This window comes from Dreissena polymorpha, chromosome 10 (assembly GCF_020536995.1).
Source record: "Dreissena polymorpha isolate Duluth1 chromosome 10, UMN_Dpol_1.0, whole genome shotgun sequence".
NCBI lineage: Eukaryota > Metazoa > Mollusca > Bivalvia > Myida > Dreissenidae > Dreissena > Dreissena polymorpha.
The window spans coordinates 19,920,948-19,936,018 of NC_068364.1; the positions used below are offsets into that span (position 1 = coordinate 19,920,948).

At 35.4% G+C, this 15,071-nt stretch overlaps 2 protein-coding genes across 4 annotated transcripts in view; one reads left to right on the forward strand and one right to left on the reverse strand.

Annotated features, from left to right (window-relative positions):
- Positions 1–600: 600 nt before the first annotated feature.
- Positions 601–6,030, forward strand: LOC127848977 (calmodulin-like). The gene is made up of 4 exons (XM_052381706.1): positions 601–610; positions 1,475–1,616; positions 3,077–3,177; positions 5,972–6,030. The coding sequence occupies exons 1-4, from the start codon at positions 601–603 to the stop codon at positions 6,028–6,030; spliced, it is 312 nt and encodes a 103-aa protein (XP_052237666.1).
- Positions 6,031–8,830: 2,800 nt separating this feature from the next.
- LOC127848274 (uncharacterized) overlaps positions 8,831–15,071 on the reverse strand; it is a 60,809-nt gene continuing 54,568 nt past the window's right edge. For all 3 annotated transcript variants that reach the window (XM_052380644.1, XM_052380643.1, XM_052380642.1), the window contains exons 4-7: positions 12,987–13,130; positions 11,943–12,041; positions 11,147–11,293; positions 8,831–10,584 (exon numbers count right to left, since the gene is read on the reverse strand). In XM_052380644.1, the coding sequence (XP_052236604.1) occupies positions 10,547–10,584; positions 11,147–11,293; positions 11,943–12,041; positions 12,987–13,130 (428 nt within the window). In that variant the 3' untranslated portion in view covers positions 8,831–10,546. The remainder of the gene's footprint in view (positions 10,585–11,146; positions 11,294–11,942; positions 12,042–12,986; positions 13,131–15,071) is intronic.

Consider the following 15,071-nt stretch of genomic DNA (forward strand, 5'->3'; position numbering starts at 1 on the left):
ATATCATTTATTTAAAACATTATGACTCGTATGAATATATAGGAGCGTAATGTTGCAATCCGGTCGGTCATTAACACATGTTAGTTGATGCGTTTTACTTTTCACATTATTAATTTACGTTGTACGATTTTTAGAATTTTACTTTGTTGTGATTTTTTTAATTTGTAATATTTGATATTATAATGTTAATCAATTTCAACTTAACTTACATTAAGTATTAGATTGTGTTGAATAATTTTATGTCGAAATTTCAACAAAATCCGTTTTAAAATAAGTGAGCTATATTGATTGGATTACGTGTTGCGATAGAAATGTCTCCAAGTGTACAGCTTTATATTTTAATAAACAGGTAATAATTGTTTAATTCCTTTTAATACATGCATATTACTGTATCTTGCAGAAATTGAAGAAATGTTCAAGGTATTTGATCGAAACGGCGACAAAACAATCTCTATTGAAGAGTTAAGAATGGGACTGAAATCCATGGGGACGACCTTCACCTACAAGGAGGCCATGTTGGCGGCAAAGACCATTGATAAAGACAGTATGAACTTTACTAGCAGCGTTCTGGGAAAACAGGGCTTACTGTAAAGTGTCGGAATGGCGGAAAGTGTCCATATCATCAGATAAGACAGTGAGGACTGCACTGGTTAATCTGTGACGACACTTTACGCACAAGACCAGTGTTCACAGAACGCGTCTTGTATGACCAGCCGAAAGTCATCTAGTGGCGTATATACGAATAACACGAGGGAAATTGCTCGCTTTAGTCATACACATTAAACTCTATATTTTCGTATGAACACCTCTACCAAAATTGTATTTGAAATATGATACATTAGACTTATATTTATCAAATATAACATATAATAGGACTTAACAAGAGCAAAAAATCGGTATTTTAAACATTGAAAAGGACGAAGTGAGTGGTTCAAATTGTAAAGCTATGTGAATATATGACATTAATTCGCAAATCAGTTTCAAACATGGTTAGATTTCCGGTAAATTATATATTGCATGTATGTTTTAACCCAAACTATTACATGCAACAATTTTTCATTGGAAAAGAGTGCATCTGTTGTAAGAAATGTGTCGTATTTAAAAAAAACACATGTCAATATATTGTTAAAGTAAATATTTGGTTTGGCTTGTGTATCTTAATTTTTGTAAGAAGAGTGGGAATAATTATACGGTAATGTTTTTATGTTTACAAAATATGTTAAAGATACTAACAATGTATAAATACATGCTATTATCTATAGACGCCGACACGGACAAATCTGTGATAGCGTTATTTAAAGTTTGTCATCGTTGTGAATGTTTGTTCTATCCAAACAACTATTCATAATCAAAATATGTGCTTGTACAATTTCGACATTTTATCATCAGTTACAGGTAACAGGTATAACTATGTGTAATGGTTAGCAACATAATTTTTAACATCGTGTTACTTTACTATCAAAACGTGTTTCAGAGAACGGCAAAATAGATATAACAGAATTTAAGGAATATATTCGCCAACAGTTTAAAAAGCAGGACATCTCCACGCAGGCGCGTGAAGCGTTCCGTGTCTTTGACAGAGATGGAAACGGCTCCATTGACAGAAAAGAGTTGAAGTATGATCGTGGTTATATACTTATTTATGATAGTTATAACACAGAGCTCTAGTAACATTGAGGTTATAGGCGAATTCCATTACATGAGCAAAATAAAGGGCATACGTAATAAAACGGTTTTATCGATAATAAAGGTATAGCATAAAAAGGGCATATACATGTATAAGAATACGGTTATTTAGATAATATAGCTGCAGAACACAACTGGTCATATCTTTGAATACAGTTATATAGATAATTTAGCTGTGGTAAATAACTGGCCATATGTTGGAATACGGTTAAATAGATAATACAGCTGTAGCAAATAAATGGTCATATGTTGTAATACGGTTATATAGATAATATAATCGTAGCTAAGAAAATGACGCAAGTAATGATACTGTTATAAATATAATGTATTTCGTGCACTGGAAAAGACGTTAGTGAGAATACGATAGCGTTGATAATATAGTTGTAGCAAAGAAACATGTTTACTTAAGAAATAATCGACGGGTAACCGTTGGTTATTGCGGTAATAACCAATGGTATGGAGTTCCGATGCCTAGGAATTAAACCACGAGGGCGTAGCCTGAGTGGTTTGATAACAAGCGTCGGAACGACATACCGTTGGTTATTACCGCAATAACCAACGCTTACACGTACATTAGTTCGATTCTAACACGATTTCATTCATTAGTTATCCGCGATTTAACGGTTTTAAATGAGAATTATAATAACCGAATGTCCTCCAATTTTCCGCGAAAACACGACGTCACCACAACAATCAAAATCAAATGACGTCGTCTTCATTCATAAACAGTGTGCGGACAATCAAAGTGACGTCATACTTATATCCGTTGGTATATTGGGGTAATAACCCACGGTAGTTTTCCTTCTTTGTATATAGAAAACAAGTCACGTGCCGTGGTAGAATTAAGAAATAATCGACTGGTAACCGTTGGTTATTGCGGTAATAACCAACGGTATGGAGTTCCGATGCGTAGCCCTCGTGGTTTGATAACAAGCATCGGAACGACGTACCGTTGGTAATTACCGCAATAACCAACGGTTACCCGTCGATTATTTCGATTCTAACATGATTTAATAAAAACGTTATCCGCGATATAAAGGTTATAAATGAGTATTATATTAACCGTACGATCTCCACTTTTTCGCGAAACGTGACGTCACCACAAGAACTCAAATAAAATAACGTTTCTTCATTCATAAACAGTGCGCGGACAATCAAAGTGACGTAACTTTAAACAACCGTTGGTATATCGAGGTAATAACCAACAGTAGTTTTCCTTCTTTGTATATAGAACGCAAGTCACGTTACAATTTGATAATAAGTATTTTTTTTCTTCAATATTATATCCTTCATTAATGTGATCATGAACTTTTAAATGCACGTGGTGACTCATATGTACCGGTCGGGAAATACCTTCATCTATAAAACCATGTACACAAACTGTTTCCAGATATGCAATGAAACTTCTCGGCGAGAAACTTAGCGAGACGGACGTCTCTGAGATGATCACAGAGGCGGACACCAATGGCGACGGGAAAATCAGTTTTGAAGGTAACATATTCATTGATCACGCCGGGTATGCGGATACTTTGATAACAGATGGCACTTCAATACCAGATAACAACAAAAGCCATGCTCGAGAGTTGAGTTCTTCAGCTTTTTTGCATTTATGTTGTGTTCATTTGGTTTTCAGACATGTATTATTGTTTGTTCGAGTGATGGTATAGTACTTCGTATTGCGGAGCAAGAAAGTCGTGAAAAAAAACATTGGATTATAAAAAAGAGATAAAATTTCATCGATAATCGTCATGAATTCGATGATCAGTACGTATTTCAACACAATACAAATACTTGGAAATAAATCAAGAACGTGCCAACTAATCGAAATAAAAGATCAATATCTCCATTAATGTTACAACATGTTAAATTTTAGTTGAATGGCGTGTTTAAGGAAATTCAAATGGTTTAAGAGTCGGATGCCAAATTTTCATGGAAACTTCTTTTACCGATCATCTCAAAGACAATGGCACTTCGATTCCAGATAACTCGACACTTTTTACCAGATGACACACACTCTATTTAGTGAATCAGAAATGCAGAATTCGCTGTGGAATACTGCTATAGTAAGCAGGCAATAAATACAAATGTATGTTAAATTAAACACGAATTACCGAAACATGTTCTTATCCCTTTGGAATATGATAATAAAAGGGAAAGGGAAGAGTAAAAGGAAGCGCTATCTATAAGAAGAGCTCAATATAAAGGGAGTTTTCTAATCTATTTTAAATATTGTGGCTACGCATTAGTATCGTCTTCATGATGCGATTCTAATTAGCACCAATGACAAAGGATTTCATGAGGTGTATTGGCCGCTTTAAGACCCCTTGCTCCTCTTATCAAGAGGCCTGCTATATAAGTTCAATTGAACACAGTCGTGTTGATTCACATGATCCGTTGTATTTTCAATTCTCTAAATCTCAATTTACCACTTAAAAACAATTTTATTTATTATTTAGACAATTATTTTCGGTCGTCACTTGAAATATATTACTTCAGAAATAAGCATTTTAATCTTATTTAAAATTTGCACTTATAATATTAATAATATAAATATAAGATTTTTGAAAACGAATCATGGATTTATTTTACATGTGAATGTAATTACGTTATGCATAGATTCCCAATGTGTCGGGCTTGACAATGCAAATTGATTCGTACTTCAAAATGTTTGGTAAGAATAGCCATAATATACATAAATGCATTTCAGGTAGAAGATAAAACTCGGTTATCAGAGTGCCCAATTTGTTGAAAGTCTCTGTTATCCGAAGTGCCCTATATCGGGAATCAAAGTATCCACAACTTCATGAATACCACCTATTAAAGGGGCCTTTTCACAGATTTTGGCATGTTTTGAAGTTTGTCCTTAAATGCTTTATATTGATAAATGTAAACATTAAATTTTAAAAGTTCCAGTAAAAAATCAAAAATAAAATTTAAAAAAGGAAAAAAAGTAGCCCGTAGCGAGGCTCGAACCAGTGACTCCCGGAATCCTGAAGTAAAAACGCATTAGCCAACTGAGCTATCCTGCCAAGCATACATAAAATGCGCATTTTATACGTCATATAAGCAATCTTCGTAGTTTCACAAATTTAAACGACAACAACAGAACTCTCCAAATTATTCAATCGTTTCGCGTTGCAACGCTTTATATTTTTTAGGTTTTTAAATCGTCAAAAGATGCATATAATGGCTATATTAGACCATGGCAAATGTTCAGTAATACTGTTTCCTCACAAATATCATAACTAAACCGAAAATTTGCGAATCTGAAACAACTTTTTTCAATTTTGTCAATTTACCAAACCGTGAAAAGATCCCTTTAAAACATGCTATATCTTCGTTTTTATTATATACCTGTTTAATGCATTTAACAAAATACGGGTTGTATCAATCGTTGAAATAAAAAATTTCGTATTACGCTACTCGCTGTTTCCAATTCCGTATTACCATACTAGCCGGACTACTTCGACCCATTTAATGACGTCACATTTCTCGCAACGAAAATATAAATATTTTATATTACGAAATATATTACGTAGTTCATCGTGTGACGTCATTTCTGTGACGAAACGCAATAGTTTTATCTAAACTCTCTGGAATTTAAGGAAATGTCGGACGTGGTGTTTTTTAACAGTAAACCATTTGTTTAAAATATCGAACGAATTCAAAAGTATTTTGGAGCGTGTGTTTATTATGCTTAAATGTGTATTTCGATAGGAATACAATAAAATAGTGTGGTTTAAACTAAGTTTCGATAAAGACATGGAAGAATAGAAGTGGAAGTGCATATCGTTCCAACGTTTTGTTATAAACATCGGATTAAAGTTGTCAACTTAATTGTTATAAACATTGGATTAACAAAGTTTCAAGTGTCAAAGTTTATTGGCAATCGGCAATAAAAACATGCCTTTAGCCATTTACAACATAATTATGGCAAAGACAAAAAGAACGGTTAATTAATATTATCACACACAACAACGTACACATATAAATATCCAAGCATAATATACATGCCTATATAAAATGTATTTATGTAACGAACCGTTGATATACTTTGGATTAAGGAACAGATAGTTCAGTAAGGGTATTATTTCTATATACCATAGCTTCTTTCAGGTATTTACAAATTCCTAATATTTTATTTATTTTTTTCGATGTCATGGTAGTTTGGAATAAATTTAAGGTAGGCCAAGAGATATGCCCAATAAATTTCAGTCTTAAGTGTCTATAATTGTCACAACAAAGTAGAAAGTGATACTCAGATTCAACAACGTTCATATTGCAGCATCGACAAAGTCTCTGATCACGATCAATACCTTGGAATCTGCCAACTTCAATTTCTAGATGGTGCGATGATAGTCTAAAACGGGCAAATTGTTTCAGCAGGTCATTTTTTTGTATTTTTAATAGGTACTTTTCACAGACAAATTCAGATTTGAATAAGCAATACTGCTGTAATTTAGACATTGATTGAATAGTTCCCTTCCATTCTTGAACAAAAATATCTCTAAGTTTATTTTTCAAGCTTGGAAAGTAGTTAATTTCATAATTAAAATTATGACGAATATTATTAAAATTTAAATGGTCAATCAAGGTATTGATTCTGTTAGCCCAGCAGCCACTGCTACCAGTGTTACACAGATCGGAGTATATGTTACAGATAGGAGAATTTCTATTTTTCATAATTTTTAACCAAAAGCGTATCGCCCGTTCTTTACATAAAATAGAGAGGGAGAAGCGACCAAATTCAATTCGATTAACGAAGGCATTAAGGTAAGCGTGTCGGAAACCTGTATTTTTCAGGTTCGAATGTTTGCAGGTTAATTTACATAAACTGTATTCAGACGCGTCTTAAATACTATGGCGTCCGTTTTAGTCATTGTTTTGTCAGTTATGTTAAAGTCAACAATACAAATGTTAACTGTTTTCGTTAGTTGTTGTATATAATAAAATGAATATTACGCTAGTCAATTGTTCCAAGAGTTTGTATGACTCTCGTGGCTTGTGCTATTTCGCATTTGAAGCACAGTGATTACTCTACATGCTGGAATATCAAACAGTTTCATGCAACACTTATAAGTAGTTTATTTTGTTGAAATGTTTACTGGTCATCCAGTTTATGCTGTTTTCCGACCGAATTTTCTATTTTATAGGAAAAAATCTACCATTCTTCCGTTATGTTTTTCTTTGCAATAGAAAATGATACACCATTTATAAACTCGACCATGCGCCTTGTCTAAAAAACTAATCTTAATGATATAACTTTAAAAAAACTGATGAACTTACCTCTCGCTCGTGGCTTTTGTTGTTATCTGGTATCGAAGTGCCATCTGTTATCAAAGTATCCGCATACCCAGCGTGTGATTTGTGTCTGAGAAAACGTTTTTACCCCATGTTTGCTTTTTTTTGCACCAATGTCTTACAAGTGCATGTACAAGCTGACATATAGCAAGCCATTTGTTGTTAATCCAACTTCGGTGGTGAAGATGGTTATGACTTTGCTTTTTTGAAACGGTGATTTAGATTAATAAAACCTGATGTTCTAAATTTACTTATGGATTTCACGCTTAGACATTCCATAAAAGTATCACATGCTAGGGCTATTCATCCCTTCGACAATTCGTTCAATAGATTCAAAATGAATTTTAATTCATAACAAATTTATAGATTTAAACAGAAGTTATTGTTTTTCAGAGTTCTTGACGTTGTGGAATAAGAAAATGAAAGGGCATGTGGAATAACACTCGTGCACTGCTCGTGCCAAAGTGTCATCGCCTCTAAGTAGAATATTCACACACCCAAAATGTATCGTATTAACGTCGTAAGATACCATGTATGTCTTATCATTTTGCAAATGCATGTAGATGTATACTTGTATATAAATATTGCTTATATATTGGCGAATTGTAAATGTGGTCGTTTCATACCATATTAAAGAAGAGATCTGCAACAAGGTCTTATTTTTTTCTTTAAACGCGAATACGATTATTTATTGTGTGTGTGTGATTAATTAATATGTAAAGCATCACTATTTTCAAATCTGCAAACATTCGATGACAATTCAAATTATGTTTTATTTGAACTGCTGATATATAGAGAATAACAGGTTACTGTTCCATCGTTTTGTAATATATCAGGCGAGGCTAAGAATAATATAACGGCGAGGCTTGCCGAGCTGTTATTTTATTCGTGCCGAGCCTGATATATTACAAAATGATGGGACAGTAACCCGTTTTTCTGTTTATCATACCACATTTTCCTAAAAATCTGCAAAACAATTCATTTTTTATATTTAAACTGTACGGATCCCCGCTGATGTTGCTGATCCGGCTTTTACAAGTTGACATAAATGTAGCAACGACATTCGAAAAGACGATACAAATAATCGCTTATTTTAAACATCGTATAGAGAAAAAAAAGTTGTTTGCACTACGAATGGGAAGAGTACACCCGCTTTAATTATACTCGTCTTGAATTGGAGATCAGAAATGGACTGCAGCGACAAATTTAATCAAAGAACACACATCACCGAATAGTTTGGAGACGCCATTTTGGAGATGTGTATTGAAATTGACATTTTGATGATGGTGTCAATATTGACATAAGCGTTTTTAATTGTTTTTTTAAGTAGTTAAGGATTACCATACAGTTATCATTTGTCTTGACTTTCCGTGCAACACTTGCGAGTGCAATGACTATATCGATATTTAAGATGTATTGTCCCATTGATGACGTCATTTAACTTCTGTAGTACGGGCTGATGTAATTTTTTTTAAATAAACGTTTTTGTGATGTATGACTTTAAACTAGAATGAAATATGTACGTTCTTGGTATCAAATTGTTTGTTTTGTTGAACCTGATTTATGTTGATAGAAGTAGTTGACTTTATTGCAAATCCCACGTAACTCCAAAGATTGACTGATATAAGAACTTCCTGTTGACAATGATATAAAAAAATATATCAGGCAACGTTATATCAGGCAGTTATCAATGCAGTGGTATGATAAAAATGATAAATCATATAAGATCGCATATCCGAATTCGCAGCCTAAGAGTTATCTCTCTTGGCGTGCTTATTACATTAAAGATCGACATGTTTGAATTAAAATGTAACGTAGGCAAAATAAAAACCAAAAACAAAACTCAACGTGAATCTTAAAGGTGTATTTATTAAACGGATACAGTAATGAAATATGTACATAAGTTTAAGATAAAATGGCATACTAGTTAGAAGGATGCTACCTAATTCAACAGTTTTACCGTTATAGCATTTCACATGATATAAATCAGAGGGGGTAATCACGTGACAAACAAGATGGCGACGTCCATGCCGAGGCAGGTATTTTTCGTCGTTTTATACCCTGTATTACTTGCATTATTATTCTTTATTCCGCTCACTTTCCAGCCATATTAGGAAGAAAGTTACTGGCTTTTATTTCATAGTAATATTCGCTCTATATCTCGACTTTACTCGGTGCGAAATTTCTTAGCGGGATGACCTAATTAGGGCTCCACTAAGAAAACTTGCGGGGAGTAAAGTCGAGATATAAAGCGAATTTTAATACGAAATAAACGCTTATCACCTTTTTACTGATATGGCTGGAAAGTGAGCGTCATTTAAAAAATAAACAGAAGTAATAAAGGGTATAAAACGGCGAAAAATAACTGTCTCGGTATGGACGTCGCCATCTTGACTATCACGTGATAACCCCCTCTGTAAATGCGTGTAGAACAAAATGTGCCACAGATGAGGAATGCTGTTGTTTCGAAAGGGTAATATGCTCGAATATTACAGCAAACTAGTGTTAGTAATAAATAAAAAGATTTTAGGGCAAATCTAGCAAAATTTTAGTATACTTATGGAATTTATTTACGAATACACGAATACAATATCGTGTCTAGTCATTGTAAGTATAAGTTGAAAAAATCTAACATGATATTAATTAAGCTCTCTTTAGATAACACAATCTTTTAATTATCAATAAACAAATCTAAAAAAGGTAGTTGTTAACCTTAAAATACATACATAGATTCGTATTGGAATTTATGATTTTCGAATATGTTAGATTACTTTTTGTGTTTGCTTCATCGTAGGTATTTTTATTTTCTAAATAGTTCTAATGCGCATTTACTGAATCACGCAGAAATACAAAAGCTATGATGCGCGTATCACTCCCGAATCACGTCCGAAAACACTAGTTCTTATATGCGTTTGCCGAATTGAGTGGGATAACATAAGTTTAGATGCGCGTATACTAAATAACAACAGAAAACACTAGCGTTGATGCGCGTTTGCCGAACCACAACGGGCAACACTAGTTCTGAAACGCGTTTGCCAAATCACGGAGATTGACTAGTTGTGATGCGCATAATCTGAATGCCGCGGGAAAACACTTATTCTGAAGCGCATATGCTATATCACACGGGAAAAATATTTCTTATGCGACTCTTATTAATTACGCGCGATAATACTTTATGATTGTATTAACACGCAGCAGAATTGAAGCTATTATTTAACACGCAAAGCAATTCAAAATAAAAAAATGTTTCTTAATCGAGATGCGTGTAACCGGTTTTAGCATCAAAACGCAATTAATATCGTTAAGCGTTATGTTATAACAGGTTTACATTATAAACTTCATTAATCCACTACATAATGCAAAGCAATAACTTAAAAAGCAGAACAAATGAATTAATTCCAACAACATCAAATTTGTCAAAGTGAATAAGAAGCTTTACTACAACAAATTATTCACTTGTTAAAATTGTCTAAAGACTTAAAAGTCTTTAACGTCACGTTGCGGCACGTCATATGTTGGCAGTCTACGTCACTATAATAATCACCACGGTCTGAAAAGTTCAAAACACTGACTTGCACAGATCTGCGTCGACAAACTCTGAAAAAAAGAACACTTTTTTAATGTCAGTAAACATACAAGTAAAAATAACAGCAACAATAATTCTATAAAAATTAACTATCGAACGTACATGCGAAGGATTCAGAGAAATAATGCAAAATAGTTTACGGTCTTGTAATATACAGTTTACATGTAAACATCTACTAAGGTTTATTTTAAATTATATTGGCCCGTTGCCCTGACGTTTATTGATCAACGTTATTAATGCGTTCGAGAAAGTATACAAAAAGACCCTTGTCATGCGATATTGGGTGTTATGTCATATGTGAACAAGTTATGCGATATTGGGTGTTATGTCATATGTGACCAGCGTAGCCCCAGACGACTCTGCGTATTGGCACAGTCTGGTCCGAAGCAACGCTATTAAGGTCATGGGGTCATGGAACCGTGCGTGAATTAATAGAGGAAAGGGTTGCACCTGACCAGACTGTGCGATTGCGCGAGCTGTTCTGGCCGTATTGGTAAAATACCATTAATTGCACTTTTTTAAGGTAAGTGTTAGATTAATGCTCTTGGGCTATACAAATATCGTTAAGTATACCATTATAGTCTATCCTCCCATCGTTGTTTTTATCGGCGAGTCTTAAGATCTCGTCTATCTCCCTGTCGGTGAAATGATCCCCTGTCCTCGACAAGGCGTTCCTTAACTCCTCCACCGAGATAAAGCCGTCGTTATTGACATCTAGGACTGCAATTAAAGAGCGTGGAAACGTTAAATAGCTTAAGTCGCGCTCTGGGAAAACAGGGCTTAATGCATGTTCGAAAAGTATCGTCTTAGATAAGTCTGTGCAGTTCGCACTGGCTAATCAGAGACGACACTTTCGTCCTAGACTGGGAATTAATTTAGAAGAGATTTCCTTCAAACGAACAATTCGATAAAAGCGGAGAGTGCCGTCCATGATTATTTATCCTGTGCGGACTTTAACGGAAAATATGTGACGATACTTTCCGCACATACGTTGTTTAAAATTGTCCGAGAGCGCGGCTTATTAAGATGTGTCAGATAAATGAGCTAAACGTTAAATATTTCCACCACGTTTGCGTTGCTTAACTAACAGACCCTGTGGATTAAACGTTGTAAACGACATTTGTGGACAATACAATGACGTCATTATGTTATTATTGCTAATGTTTGTTGTTTGTTTGTTTTAGATTTCAAACAATACAAAACAAAAAATAAATAACTACCATTTTTTTAATCATCACAGAATATAAAAGTTATGTTGGCATAGAAAATGCAAACTTGTATGCAGTATTTAACGGACAGATTGATTTCCGTTTACTTATTCAAACACTCGAATAACAAAAATGTAGTTGTGAACCCTTTACGTGCTTACCTTTAAAAGCAGTTTTCATGCGATCTTTTTCGAAGTCAACTTTTATCATCTTTGATCTCATTACATTGAAGTATTCTTCAAAGTCAATATAACCGTCATCTGCAATAAAATTCGTACTATGATACAATAAAAAGACAAACACGCTAATATTGATTACGAAAGTCAAATAGATTCTATTCAGGATAAAGTGTTGTTTATGTTATTTCTATAAACTTTTGTTGAATAGTTGCAGTTTAAAATATTTAAAATAGGAAAGTCACAGTTAATAATATATATGTCATTAGCTCATTTTGTAAAGTAAACTGCGGACACTGTCGTTAGGGCGATTTAAACATTTATTACAATACAAAGCACAAGAAATGAGGTTGAACGAAAATATATGATTGTAATGTAATATGCAAAAAGTCTCATGCAGTTTGTGTCTGTTCATCGACAATATACTAGAATGTAGGTCACCTACCGTTTGCATCATGTTCCATGTAATAGACTCAAAGTCACGTACCGTTTGCATCATGTTCAATCTAATAGACTTATAGTCGCAAACCGTTTGCGTCATGTTCAATATAACTGACTCATGGTTAATTACAGTTTGCGTCATATTCAATATAATAGACTCAGAGTCATCTACCGTTTGCGTCATATTAAATATAATAGACTTAGAGTCATCTACCGTTTGCGTCATATTCAATATAATATACTTAGAGTCACATACCCTTTGAGTCATGTTAAATATAATAGACGTAGGGTCACCTTTCGTTTGAATCATGTTCAATATAATGAACTTAGGGTCACCTACCATTTGCATCATGTTCAATATAATAGACTCATGGTCACGTACCATTTGCGTCATGTTCAATATAATAGACTCAGTGTCTGCTACCGTTTTCGTCATGTTCAATATAATAGGCTCAGTGTCTGCTACCGTTTTCGTCATGCTCAATGTAATAGACTCATGGTCACGTACCGTTTGCATCATGTTCAATTTAATAGACTCAGGGTCAGCTACTGTTTGCGTCATGCTCAATATAATAGACTATCACGTACCGTTTGCGTCATGTTCCTTGACAATCTGCTCGAGTTCCGGCTTGGTTGGGTTGAAGCCAGCCAGCCTGTAGGCCCGGGCTATCTCTGTCTTGGAGATCCTCCCATCTCCGTTCTCGTCCAGCACCGAGAAGGACTGCAGGATCACTGCAATTATCCACACTCATCACGAGCAAGTTAACAAGTTTTATTTCGTGTTTTTCCACATTAGATACAGATTTAATAAGGGTAACTATTAAAAAAAATGTTATGGTCTAATTATGTGGTCGACATTACAAACTACGGAAACACTTTATAATTATATTTATATAACTGTTTATTTATTTATACAAGTAATACTCGTTTGCAGAATGACTCAGTCGTCATACTTCTATTTTACAAAGCGATAATCGAAATGATACACATTTATCACGAGAAAGTTAGCCCGCGTTGCTATATTTAATCTTTCTCTCCATTTTGGCCTGGGGCGTAGCCCTAAGGCCATCATCGTCGGATACCCACGTTCGACCCATTCCGCTACTCTCCATTTATCGAATGCTGGAGAGTAACGGAATGAATTAGTCGTGGGTATCCGACGATGTAAGGCCATAGCAATGATACAATTTTCTGAGAAAGTCAGAATTGGCTGGCTGCCAAAACCCACGAATGAATTAATTCCCAAAAGTCCGATTTACCACTTGGCGGTAATTCATGCACAATCAAAGAAGTTCTTCGCAGATCTCGATAACCCGCCTTGTAAATACAAAACAATACTATATAACATGCCAATGTCATAAAACGTGTAAAAAATATTATTGAAGCAAAATTGCTAAGAATTGGCTACGACATAGTTTTTATTATTGTTTGCATATTCATGCCACAATAATTTCCTCACTTGACGGTCTAGGCCGAAAAGATACGAGTGTCTACGGAAACAGTAAGAAGAATTTTTTTCTGATACATTTTTTGGAAGACATTACATTTGGTATTTATAAACATATTTTAAGATTTTGTTATTTTATTTTGCGTTAACGAGACATTCAAGAAAAAAGAAAATGAAAAAAACAACAACAACAAATATTCATGATCATTCTCGGAAATGCACGAAGTTACCGGATATGATATTTTACTGCGCAGATCGAGCGCGCAAATCGAGCGCGAAAAGTTCTACGTGAGACAGCGTACAGAATCTGTTCATCGTTCTTTATCAAGGTAAAGGCCCAGTCTCACTATGATGCCGGCGGAGCCCCTTTGCGTGATCCGGGATCTACCGGGATAAACCGGGGCTCTACCAGGATGAACCGGGGCTCCATCGGGGACGACCGGGATGAACTGGGGAAAACCGGGGCTCTACCGGGAAAGTGGATGAACCGGGAGTCACCGGGAAGGACCGGTAACGACCGGCGCGGCACCGGGAACAACCGGGACGGCCCCGGGAACAACCAGGACGGCACCGTAGCTCCACCGGGACCCATACAGACCCCGGCAGAGTTACGTCAACGCCCCGGCAACAAACAGGGCTCTGCCGGGGCTTCACCGGGATAAACCGTAGCCAGTCCGGGTTGACCGGGACTCTGCCGGGCTGTTGACCGGCTTCAACGGGGGGGGGGGGGGGCACCGGGAAATAGTGTGACTGCGTTAAAAAAATTCTACGAATCATCCCGGTCCTCGCCGGTCGACCGGCGTTAGCAAACCGGGATGGAACGGGGCTCTACCGGCAAAAGTTAGACTTGGTCTTAAGTAGATTTTCTTTTGTATACACATAACAAAGGAAGAATGAGTGTTTTTCTATTCTGTTAATTATGTAATAGAAAGCTATTTTAGGCTATTGAAAGTAATATATTTGACGCCAAATAATAGCAGTTTTTTGCGGCCATGTTGTTGTTGTTGTATATCTTCACCGCCTATGTAGACGAAGTTCCTCAACCAGATCTGTAGAGTTGAACAAAATGTTATCGTTCCCACAACCAGTATCGTGTTGTCCTCCGCCGTCTATGTACACTATAGTATATACACAAGCATTGTCCTTTCTTACAGTCTCTGAGCTTCGGCACTCATCCGCTAGGTTCAATCCGTATACATTCGGACAAAGGGAGAAATTTGGACAAA

What these genes read in the sequence shown, in the direction of transcription:
- LOC127848977 (XM_052381706.1), top strand. An exon ending in ATTGACAGAAAAGAGTTGAA is followed by an intron (nt 1,617 to 3,076) that starts GTATGATCGTGG and finishes AACTGTTTCCAG; the next exon opens with ATATGCAATGAAACTTCTCG. An exon ending in CGGGAAAATCAGTTTTGAAG is followed by an intron (nt 3,178 to 5,971) that starts GTAACATATTCA and finishes TTCATATTGCAG; the next exon opens with CATCGACAAAGTCTCTGATC.